The 12,373-nt window shown below is 39.2% G+C and overlaps 1 protein-coding gene across 4 annotated transcripts in view; it reads right to left on the bottom strand.

The window, feature by feature from the left end:
• LOC121372481 (glutamate receptor ionotropic, kainate 2-like) overlaps positions 1 to 12,373 on the bottom strand; it is a 144,585-nt gene that overhangs the window by 18,797 nt on the left and 113,415 nt on the right. For all 4 annotated transcript variants that reach the window (XM_041498819.1, XM_041498818.1, XM_041498817.1 and 1 more), the window contains one exon: positions 5,291 to 5,542. In XM_041498819.1, coding sequence (XP_041354753.1) covers positions 5,291 to 5,542 — 252 coding nt within the window. The remainder of the gene's footprint in view (positions 1 to 5,290; positions 5,543 to 12,373) is intronic.

Below are 12,373 nucleotides of genomic sequence, written 5' to 3'. Positions count from 1 at the left end.
TTTCCACTGTAGGGGTGAATGTAGTACCTTTTATAATTCTAAAAAGCCGTTCTATCCTAACATGAGGTTTTTTCAGCACGTTCCGGGAAACACATTGTTATGTTTTTGTTTAGTTCTAACACGAATTGCTGATGTAAATGATGTCGATGATTTTAATCGTTAGTTTCGAGTCGTTAAACATCACCAGAACATCGATAACGTCCCCACGACGACATCTGTCCACTGTTCAACAGATGTACATGTAATTTGTACAAACTGTAATTCCAAACTAACGGACCAAACCAACATCAAATATAATATCACTAAGCCTGCGTTTCACTTTCCTATATTAGAAAGTGTTTTACCGGTTTAGTCCTATTTAAATAATGTTCAGATGGACGTAGTGTATGAAATCAGTTTGAAAGACACCACAATAAAATTGGTATTCTATACCACCAGTTAAAGGGACATTCCTGAGTTTGCTGCCAATGTAAGATGCTTCTGACTAATAAAATATTTCTACGATTAAACTTACATATTAAATTTATTTTTGTGTTTAGAATATCAGTGTCTGTATATTCAATGTGTTTCTGGTCGTCTTAATATTTGTAAGAAGCCTAAACTGGATTTAGGAAATAAAATGAAATTTAGCCTAGTAGGTAGTACTAAACCAAATAACTTCCGGCTGGGTCAAAGTTCGAGGTGCACCCAACTTTTGATAGAGAAGTGAACACCACAAGTCCTGTGATTGGTTATAAATGTGAGTGTGTTGGTTGTAAAAAATAATAATTTCATCTGGGTGAAAAAAATGTGCAATTTTATTTCATCTAGTACCAATGTGTCAAGTAGCCTTGTGCTTGAAACATGTATGGGGTACCTGTAAAAAAAAGTACTCGAATTTTGTGCGAAACTAGGGTAGTCATAGACGCTACCCGTTATCTCAGAAACGAGCAGCTTGACCCCCATTTTTTTCTGATTCACTTTAAGTGTAAGGGGTGGTAGTATTTATATCCGTGGCGTTTATGTCGGTTGATACGTTGCAGGTAGGAGTTTTAGCCACATATGTTACTATTGTCGTCTATGGGATTTGATTTGGTAGTATACACCCAGTACAAATATCAGAACGATCGGAAACACGTTTAATATACAGCGACTACTATTTTATGCAGAAAAATATATTTGATATATAATTACATTCGTTAAAAAGTATCTGTCAGTCGATAACATCTTAAAAATTGCAGAAAACTCAGGAATGTCCCTTTAAACATTATTAACATTGAATTGTTAAAGCGGTTATTTAGTTTGTCAATTTATATACGAATATAAATTAGATGGTGTCGAAGCCCTCTTGTAAATGTTGAACTAATATAATTTTAATATTATGAACTCATAGGAATGGTATAGGATACAGAAAACTAATAGCTAACAATTCATGGAATTTGGATATCAGATTATTTTAGGTGTTGCCGCCTTCTTGAATTACGCAAACGTTTTGCTTATTTATATTTTTACTATTATTATTATTATTATTATTATTATTATTATTATTACTACTATTATTATTATTATTATCATCATTAATATTATTTGTTTTTTAACCTTGATATTTCTCAGAACTAATTAGCGGATATAATGTAATGTCTGCATGATAACAGTATTAAGTGGTCTTGCTTAACATACCCAACAAAATTACATTCGAAAATCGCATGGTGGTCATCTTGGAGTTAGATCATTTTAAATTTAGATATTCATTTAATTTAAGAGTTTCTTTTCCTACACAAAGATCATCAAATTGTTTGGCCTACAACCGGCCTCGGTGGCGTCGTGGCAGGCCATCGGTCTACAGGCTGGTAGGTACTGGGTTCGGATCCAAGTCGAGGCATGGGATTTTTAATCCAGATACCGACTCCAAACCCTGAGTGAGTGCTCCGCAAGGCTCAATGGGTAGGTGTAAACCACTTGCACCGACCAGTGATCCATAACTGGTTCAACAAAGGCCATGGTTTGTGCTATCCTGCCTGTGGGAAGCGCAAATAAAAGATCCCTTGCTGCCTGTCGTAAAAAGAGTAGCCTATGTGGCGACAGCGGGTTTCCTCTAAAAAAAAACAGTGTCAGAATGACCATATGTTTGACGTCCAATAGCCGATGATAAGATAAAAAATCAATGTGCTCTAGCGGCGTCGTTAAATAAAACAAAACTTTACTTTGTTTGGCCTACAACAAAGAGGCAAATTACTCATAGAGGTTGTTGCTGTGTTTTGGTTCTTATTGTTGGGGTCCTTTGGGCGGGGCGGGTGAGTTTGTTTTGTTCTTTTATAGTTGGGGTTTTTGTTTTGTTTTGCTTGTGGTGGGTTTTCTATTATGTGTAAAATTCTCCAATAATTTCGTCCTTAGCAACTAGTACGGTGTCTTTGGCAACAAGAATTCTTATCGTTAATTTTAAAATCAAATATAGGTACATTTTTGTTTGATGTCATACAGTATGAAAAACTGTAAACGTTTCTTGCAAGGGCTGGTGGTGTTAACATAAAAATGACATTAGCTTGGGGATTTTTCTGTAAAGGATCACATCAAACCCGAGCCGTATTAATATGAACTGGTTTGCACCTAAATATCAAGCCATAATTATAGCAAGGTCACTGGAAAATGGCAACGACAATGATTAACAAGTTCCTGCGCGAGAATTAGTTCAACCCAACGAAGCGATCTGTCAAAATAACTCGGCGTTCGCTAATAATAAAACAACTTGCTCTTCACTGCGTTTATTTTAAACAACAACGCACATTGGTTTTTGTGAGGATGCGCGAGTGACCTTTGACATGCTTCCACCAGAAAGCTCCAAGGTCGGTTCCAAAGGAGGGACCAGTATATCTCTTCTCCCCCCCCCCCCTCCCCCCGAAAGTTAATGTGTCCCCTTTTAACAATTTGTTTACATATTTCACTGAAGTGCTATTTTCAGGGAGTTGGTTAATGCGCCCTCTTGCCTCTGTTCCCCTCCATAAACTATTTTCTGGGTCCGACTTTAAGTTCTTCGACCTGACAGAGGGTTCTGTCTAGCACAAGTACTTCTTTCGCAAACTGATTTCCGTTTATGTGGAAATAATATACATTTAAATCGTAAATATTAGGGGTGAATTACGGGTAGACAATCGCACCTCAGCAATTAGAACCCTGGATCTACCATTGTTCATAAAAACAAATTAAACATATTTTCCTAATCCTTGAAATGATTATCGTTAAACGTTTAAACGGACAGAACATAGTTTTTAAACACTAAAGCATATTTTCCTAATCCTTGAAATGATTATCGTTAAACGTTTAAACGGACAGAACATAGTTTTTAAACACTAAAGCATATTTTTTACTATTACAGCCATTTATGATTACTAAAATCAAACATTACTTAGATTTTATTGTTTAGATTATCCATTTCCGTACAACCAAATTATTTCTGGTCATCCTGGTGTTTCAAAAACAATAAAATGCATCTTTCTTATTTTTTAAAACGCACGTGCGTCTGAGAAGTAATAGGCTATGGAGTCGAGTTTAAGTCTATTTTAAAGGTCATTTCACCGTTTTAATGTTACCGACTTGTTTCACTCTGTTGTAACGTTAACCAAATGTGTTTGTAAATTAATTAAACTAAGTGTCCATTTTTACGGCTTCAAACTAGGGTCTGCCACTTTCATTGGATATGTTTACAATGTTTTAAGATGTCAATGCACCAATCAAATTTGCTGTTACAATATACCACAGACAACCAGACAAACTGGCAGTTACAATATACCACAGACAACCAATCAAATTGGCTGTTACAATATACCATAGACAACCAATCAAATTGGCTGTTACAATATACCACAGACAAGGTAAAAAAAAAAAAAAAAAAACCCAGGAATAACTGTTATCAAAATTTTGACTGAGCGGATTAGGTTTTCCCATTACACATAGTTCTACGATTTCTTTAATTCATTCGAGGGCGTCTGCGTTCAGCCGAACTGGTCATCTGAGTGGTATAGTGTAGACAAACTGATACCTTAATGAAAACATTATCGGGTGTAAAGAACAGTATATGGTTACAGTGAGTATAGTCACTAAGGCCAGCTTGGCTATCAGTACAACAATAGTAGATCTAGAGGGTGGCGAAACCTTACATTTTAGGCTATATATAGAATACTAAACGATCTTGCCTGTCATACCATTTTTATGAAATGAGTGAACAGTTTTGGCTCATCAGATACCAACACTGTTCACGAGTGGTATGACAGGCAAGTTCATTTAGTATTTTATTTATTACAAACCATCTACAAACAAACTGCAATGCAGAAGTAAGCAGATGTCGAGACCTACTACATGTTATTTTTTTACGAATTGAGTCAGCAAGTGTTCTACGTCACGCCGATATTACACTAGTTAGATATTGAGTGATATTCAGCAATATCTTACACTGGTGTGTAATAAACCAAAATATTACAATTTTATTCTTTGGGTGAACCTTTTAAAACATTTCTCAGTAGTAATATCGGCAGCGCTGCTCAGTAGTAACTGTAGCAATAGCAACAACAACAGCGCAATAGCAGCAGCAGGCATCTTTAGCAGTAATAGTAGTAGCAGTAGTAGTAGCAGTAGTAGTAGTAGTAGTAGTAGTAGTGGTGGTGGTAGTCGTAGTAGTAGTAGTAGTAGTAGTAGCAGCAGCAGCAGCAGCAGCAGTAGCAGTAGTAGTAGTAGCAATAGTAGAAGTTAGAGCAGTAACAATTGTACTAGATTTGCAATAACAATATCAACAGCAGCTGCACTAGCAAACCGGTATGAGACGAAAGGCAACAACATCTCAGTAGAAGTAGTAGTAGTAGTAGTAGTAGTAGTAGTAGTAGTAGTAGTAGTAGTAGTAGTAGTAGTAGTGGTGGTGGTGGTGGTAGTCGTAGTAGTAGTAGTAGTAGTAGCAGCAGCAGCAGTAGTAGTAGTAGTAGCAATAGTAGAAGTTAGAGCAGTAACAATTGTACTAGATTTGCAATAACAATATCAACAGCAGCACCAGCAGCTGCACTAGCAAACCGGTATGAGACGAAAGGCAACAACATCTCAGTAGAAGAAGTAGTAGTAGTAGTAGTAACTGTAGCAGTAGCAGCTACGATAGGTACAGCAGCAGCAACAGCTGCAGACAGAAGTAATAGAAGTGGTAGTAGTATTAATAACAGTAGAAACAGCAGCAACAGCTGCAGACAGAAGTAATAGAAGTGGTAGTAGTATTAATAACAGTAGAAACAGCAGAAAACTCAGTAGCTCTAGGAAATGATTGCGTTATTCGTACCTTCGTTATCCTCGTAGAGCAGGGCGAACTTGTCCCAGTGCCAGTGTCTGACCATGTCTCGGTAGGCCTGGCCCAGCGTCAGGTAGTGTGGGTACAGGCTGATCGAGTAGTAGTCCCGCGAGTCCCGGGGGTCCCAGTGCCACTGCAGGTGCGGGATTTCAAACGCCGTGCACATGGACTGCACGTGCGCGGCAGACAGAGACGACACCGGTCCGAATATCGCGGCGACTCCATGCTGCACCATACGACACACTGAAACGAAATGCTGGCATTGTATGATTTAGTTTTAAAAAGTAAAATTAATTTTTCAAAGCATTAATATAGTAGCAGTATGGTATGATATGGTGCTGTGCGTTGTTGCTTGGTTTGGTGTGGTGTGGTGTGGTGTGGTGTGGCGTGCCGTGGCGTGGCGTGGCATAACATGGGCATGGGCATGGGGATATCATGGTATCATGGTAATGACGCATAATAATGACATGGTGTCTTTGAAAGCGTGCTTCATACTTGAAGATTAGCGACAAAATAAGGCACGCGTTTATTTTGACTTGTCTACATCACAAGGTTCAAGGGTTGTCAATGATAATTATATTCACTTGGATCTAAAACAAATTGTGTGTTTCCGGGAACCCGACCCCACCTAGAAAAAAGAGTTGACCTCTATTTTTTTGTATGTATTATTTTTTTTTCGATTTTAAAAAAAGATGTAGGTGGAACATATAAGGATAAATGTAGTAAAAAAAAAAAAAAAAGGCCGACCGACCCTATCTAAGTGGGTTTTTAGCATGATAGCTGAAACACACATTTCTTATGCTTGGGATAATAAAGATCGCCGTTTTATCGGCTAACACACTTTGTCCATCCACCGCAAAAGTTCCATATTAAAACCATCGGCGATTTCTACCAGACTCCAAATACAAACAGATTCTAAGTTTCTCTCCGACAAACGTTAACCACCATAAGCACAACACATCAACATTTAATATGCAATTACTCAATAATATTGGCAAAATACGAGTAGATCAATTTCTATATTTTTGGCTAGTGATAAAAAATAAATAAATATATATATATAGCTTTTACCGTAGTTATGATCAAACGAATGTTGACCTTTGACCCTATAACGTAAATAAATGATGCGACGTTAAATAGAGAATACTACATGAGTGGCCGTTAGATACCATTTATCTTACAACGCGTTGTTTTAAAATGTATTTAACGAGTGAAAGCCAGTTGGTTACGTTTTTAAACAACGAGTTGTGAGATAAATGATATCTAACGGACACGAATGTAGTATTCTATTTCTTACATATCTTTAAAACCAGGTTTTAAGCATGTTTTAACATCTTTTTCGACAAAACGTTATTTACGGTCCTTGCACTTGTAGCTTACGCGTCACAGACAAATGTCAGGTTAACTATACATCGCAGTGTAATCGATTTCGATCGTCTTGTTTGTTTCATTGGATGTATGGCAGTGGTGACCTGATCATCACCTAGGAGCAGCCAGTCGTATGTCTTAAGATCCAGGGCCCAATTTTACTAAATGTCGTAAGTTTACGTCTGTCACTAGCAGTTATACCGGGCGTGCGTTTATACGTGTTTGGCATCTATTTCACACGGAAAATTACATCATTACGGAAAATGGTTTATTTAACGACGCACTCAACACATTTTATTTCCGGTTATATGGCATCGGACCACACAGATATTGAGGGAGGAAACATGCTGTCGCCACTTCATGGGCTACTCTTTTCCGATTAGCAGCAAGGGATTTTTTTATATGCACCATCTCATATAAATTATAGTACATACCATGGCCTTTGATGTATCAGTCGTGGTGCACTGGCTGGAGCGATAAATAGCCCAATGGGTCCACTGACGGGGATCGATCCCAAACCGACCAAGCATCAAGCGAACGCTTTACCATTAGGCTACGTCTCGCCCCCCCCCCCCCACCCCCCACATCATTATGGAAGCTGGAGTATTTAAGGACAAAAGAAAATGAAATATGTGTTCTTCAAAATATAATAAACTATAATAGTAATAATAATTGTGGTTTAGTCGTAGATTTACGTTTACGTGCAAAACTAGGCTTACGATGTGTTGTGAAACTGCGCCCTGCACAGTACGAGTGGTGAACTTCACATCATTCGCTATTCTAACCTCCGCAGGATAAAGCCGATACCTTAAGACATTAACCAGTTATTCTCTATATCGAAACCAGGGGGATATGAAGACCATGTATTTGGCTAAATAAAGAATCTTTTGGGACAAAATAAATATATATATCGTACCGTCACACGTTTTCGATCGACACGCGTTTCTGATCGCTCATTTGTAATTGCAATAGTGCGAGAATGCGCGAGCATTGACGTCACCACAAGAACGAAAACGAACACGGAAGTCACTGCTTTTGTTCCGAGAGAAAAATGCTGCGTGTCAAGTTTCCAATGGTAAGTTTTAACTCAAATATCAACAACCATAGTATATTTTATCAGTTTTCACTAATGTACATATTTGGTATGAAGAAAATGCTTTACGGAGCAATATCTAGTTGTCAAAAAATGTTGTAAACTTGTCGGCTGCTACACTGACGTCACATCCGTCAAAAGTCACGTGATACACCACGTGATACTCATGCAACCATAAAAATATATGGAAGACAATTTGGGGCAAATCTTATGTTGTTTTTGACGTTACCTTGTTTTGGACATATTTTAATTAAGGGTTTTTCCCATAAGCTAAAATTTGCCACAGTTATGGGCAAATTTAGAATTGATATTCAATAAATTATGTATGTATTTTATATAATTATAAATAAATTTTATATTTAATTTTTAAAAAAAGAAGATATTCCTTTTAAAATTATGTACCAACGGACATCGATTGTGTTAAGTCAGGACCAGACCCTTTGTTGTCTCAAGAAGAGGAGCAAACTTTAGTGACACATGTTGAGTTTATGTCATCTGTGGGCTTTGGGTATACCCGCACTGAAGTACTTAATATTGCCACAGACCTTGCTGTTCATCTTGGCAAAAGAGAAAAGGGTGAAAAACCATTTTCCCTGCGATGGTTTTATGGGTTTATGAAGCGATGGCCCGAGCTTAGAATTCAAAAACCACGATCACTTGAAATCATGCGTGCCAAAGCAACATCAAAAGATACCATCAACAAATACTTTGATAGCCTGGAACAGATTTTAGACAAGTATGATTTACGAAACAGTCCAGAGTCCATCTACAACATTGATGAAAAAGGCATCGTAGAAAATCACAAACCCCCATCTATTGTTGCATCACGTTCCAATGTCCCAGTTGCTGTAACAACGAGCAGGTCCAACACTACTACGGTTATTGGGTGTGGAAATGCCCTTGGTGTTGCCATACCACCGTATTTTGTTTTCAAGGGAAAGCGCATGCGGGAGGAATTGTTAGCAGGTTGTACGGCAGGCACTGCAGGAACCGTTAGTGAAAACGGGTTGGTCGAATACTGGTATTTTCAAAAGTATCTTAAAGAACATTTTTCAAAGTATGTTCCAGCAGCATCTTCTGACAAGCCTGTCTTAATTCTTTATGATGGTCACACGTCACACATAAATGTTTCCCTGATCCAGTGGGCACGAGAGAGGCACATAATATTATTTGTATTACCTGCTCACACATCGCATGTTCTTCAGCCAATGGATGTGGGATGTTTCGGCCCGTTCGAACGCATTTACAATGGCATGAGACATACCTACATACGCGAACATGCAACATCGGGTATTGACAGACATTCCCTTTGTGAGACTGTCTGGAAAGCTTACTGTGCAGCACTCACACCCGCCAACCTGCAGTCATCGTTCAGAAAGACCGGGATTTATCCATTTCATAGAGACGTTATACAGCCTTCAACATTCCTGCCTTCAGCTGTTTTAAGCAACAACATGGAGTCAGAAAATGAATCACAAACCAGGGCAACTGTCAACTGTGAAGACAATTCATCAAAATGCAAGACGTTTTTCACAACTGCAGAAGAAGTGATCACAAGAAAACCAAAACCTACTAAGAAGAGGAAAGTACTCAGTGCTGTGGTCAGTGGTAAAGCCATCACGGAAGATTTGGTTTGGAAGATATCAGGGAACATCAAAAGAACAAACAAAACAAGGAAGGATTGCAGAAAAGAAAATGTACAAAATCAAAGAAAACTGAAGATTCACCAAAACCAAGTACGTCAGGAATTCTTTTCCCACCCAGTGCTAACACAAAACAGCAGCTTGAAGATGAAGACGATACATCGGAGGAATCTGACGACCCTAGCGATCTTTGCTGCAAGTGCAAGAAGAGCCAACCAGACGAATACAAACACTGTGTTTCACTTTGCTTCGTTTCGTGGGCACAATGCACCTATCCGGCATGTCAGCATTGGGTACATTTAAAATTTTGCACTCCAGTTAGGGTTGTACGGAGACATTCCGAATTTTGGTGTCCTTGCCATAATGAAATGGAAGAGTAATAATCACTGGAGTAAAAAAAAAAACTGAAAAAAATTATGTAAAATATGTTAAACGTTTAGCCTAAATTTTTCTTTATTCTGAAAGTTAAGTAACATTGATTGAAAGTTACAAACATTTTTAAATCAGTTATATAACGTGGAATTAAGTGTAAAATATGACATCAATAGTGCTCCATACAACGCAACAGCGACCGAGAAAATAGCCGACCAACGAAACGATCGAAAACATGTGACGTTATTAAAATACAGAGGAAATTCCTTTACGACAAAGCAAGACGTTTTCTCCAAGGATATTATGGAATTCATTGCGGATTACTGGTGTTTTATGTGGTAAACTATTGTGGCAACAGGTAGGTAAATTATTAAATACTTACAATTTTTTATTTATATTTTATTCATATATTTCGCTTAAACGATCGAAAACACGTGACGCCAGGATAATTATTTTCTGATATATTAATTTAATTCCTGGTAATATTTTGTAAAGCCCTCTATGACTTTGACAGCAGCACGGGATTTCACAAAAAACACTGGTTCAGATTACTTTTGAATGTGAAAAAGAAAAATCCCAACAAGAAGATCCCCCCGAGGGGAATCGATCCTATTATTAAGAACTCCTCAGGCGGAAAACTCGCCACAAAGCCAGAGTCTACAAGTAATAAAGCAATGGCGCGTTTTGGCGCCACTCAATACTGGGAGTAGAAAATAGTCACAGCTAGTCGTGTTTTTTAATGCCTAGTTACATGTCAAAACTAATTAGCATTGGGTTGATGGGGATGAATATAGCACTGGTACATTTGAATCGAGGGCAAAACGAACGTAAAGCAGTGTGATGCTTGCATCTTGGGGGAAATTCCAGGAAGAACCCCCCAGGGTTTCCGAAGATTTCTGACGCCAGTGTTGATCATCAGTAATTGATCGAAGGAGAAGATGGAATTCAGTTTCAAATCAAATAACACGAGTTGTATCCCTTGGTGATGACGACATTATCCAATTAACCTTTTTTATTCTTGATCTTTCTTTCCTCCTATTTCTTAAAGTGGTCATTAATATTAAATGGTGGTGCATTTATTTATTTCCGGCCTCGAACGTGTAAATCAGTGGGATATACAAAACACGCCTAAACTCAACATAAATACTGACACACGCAAACTAACAGATACACATGCACTAACAGAGTCTGAGACGTGCATACATACACACATATATTGTAATACACGTACACAAAAACACATATAAATATACTACAACACACATATGTACACGCAAACACATATAAATGCACAGGCAAATACAGATCCTCACATATACACGCACGCACGCACGCATGCACGCACGCACGCACAAACACACACACATCGAACTAATCGAATTACTGGAATCGATCCATGTCGACTGTTACACACATTGTTAAACAAACACGTGCTTGGTAGTCAAATCTTATCTACCGTTGATTTTGCAAGTTAAATAGCGGGGAAATATAAAAAAACAAACACCATAGAACACTGAAACCTTACACAGAACTAGGCCATTATGTTGTCTGCTAATGGTAAAAGTTCCATTTTGATACATTAATTATTTTTAGATTGGGCATGATACAAAATTTAGTATCTACATTGATTAATTGATTATCGGCTATCGGATGTCAAATTTGGTAATTTTGTATAGATTCTTAGAACGAAAACCCGCTACCTTCTTCATTAGTAACAAATATTCTTTTATATGCACATCCCACATACAGGATACCACATACCACGGCCTTTGCTATACCAGTCATGGTGCACTGGCTGAAACGAGAAATAGCCTAATGGGCCAATCGACGGGGATCGATATTTATAAATGGTACCCGATACAAAATTACATTTCCATAAATGCAACATACTCTGAAGTAATCAGCCTGACAAGCATGCACACTCTTACTTCCCACGTACATCATTCCACTCAGCGCTCACGAAGAGACCAGACGTGTCTGCATGTACTCTCGACTTGCCCCCCCCCCCCCCCCCCCCACCTGGGGGGCTTGATAGCCAGTTATGGGATGTTGGTGGAGTACCGAGTCGCGTACACCGGGTCACGGACGACCGTGACTTCGGTATATGGCGACTCGGTGCTACCGAAGAGGAGGATTCGGAAAAGGAAACGTGCATCAGGGGCGGCATGGGGGGGGGGACAAAACTGGCGGCGATCTCTTCTGCGACGCGCCCCAGCCGACCCCGCGGCAGAGGACAACGCAGCCATCGGCCCCGGCGTCCCCAGAAGCGGAGTGCGAAGTGCTGGACACAGCAATGTGTGAAGCGCCTCCCCGAGTGCCGAATTAGGCGACTTCGGTACAGATGTCGACTTTTAATACAGACATCTCCCGTTGAGTCGCCGGCCCACTTGAGGCCTGTTGTTGCTGCAAAGAGGAAGGCCACTACTCCGACCAACCAGACCGACAAGGCAAGGCCGCAGATTCGACCCCCCCCCCCCACACACACACACACACACACACCACCACCCCGGAAGCTGTCTGGCAACTTCAGATTGGGAAAATCAGGTCCAGCTTCCGATGAAACCCGTAGGCGTCAACCTTACCAAGGACAGGTAACCT

Source organism: Gigantopelta aegis, chromosome 4, assembly GCF_016097555.1.
Source record: "Gigantopelta aegis isolate Gae_Host chromosome 4, Gae_host_genome, whole genome shotgun sequence".
Classification (NCBI taxonomy): Eukaryota; Metazoa; Mollusca; class Gastropoda; order Neomphalida; family Peltospiridae; genus Gigantopelta; species Gigantopelta aegis.
This window is presented reverse-complemented; position numbering and strand designations above follow the sequence as displayed.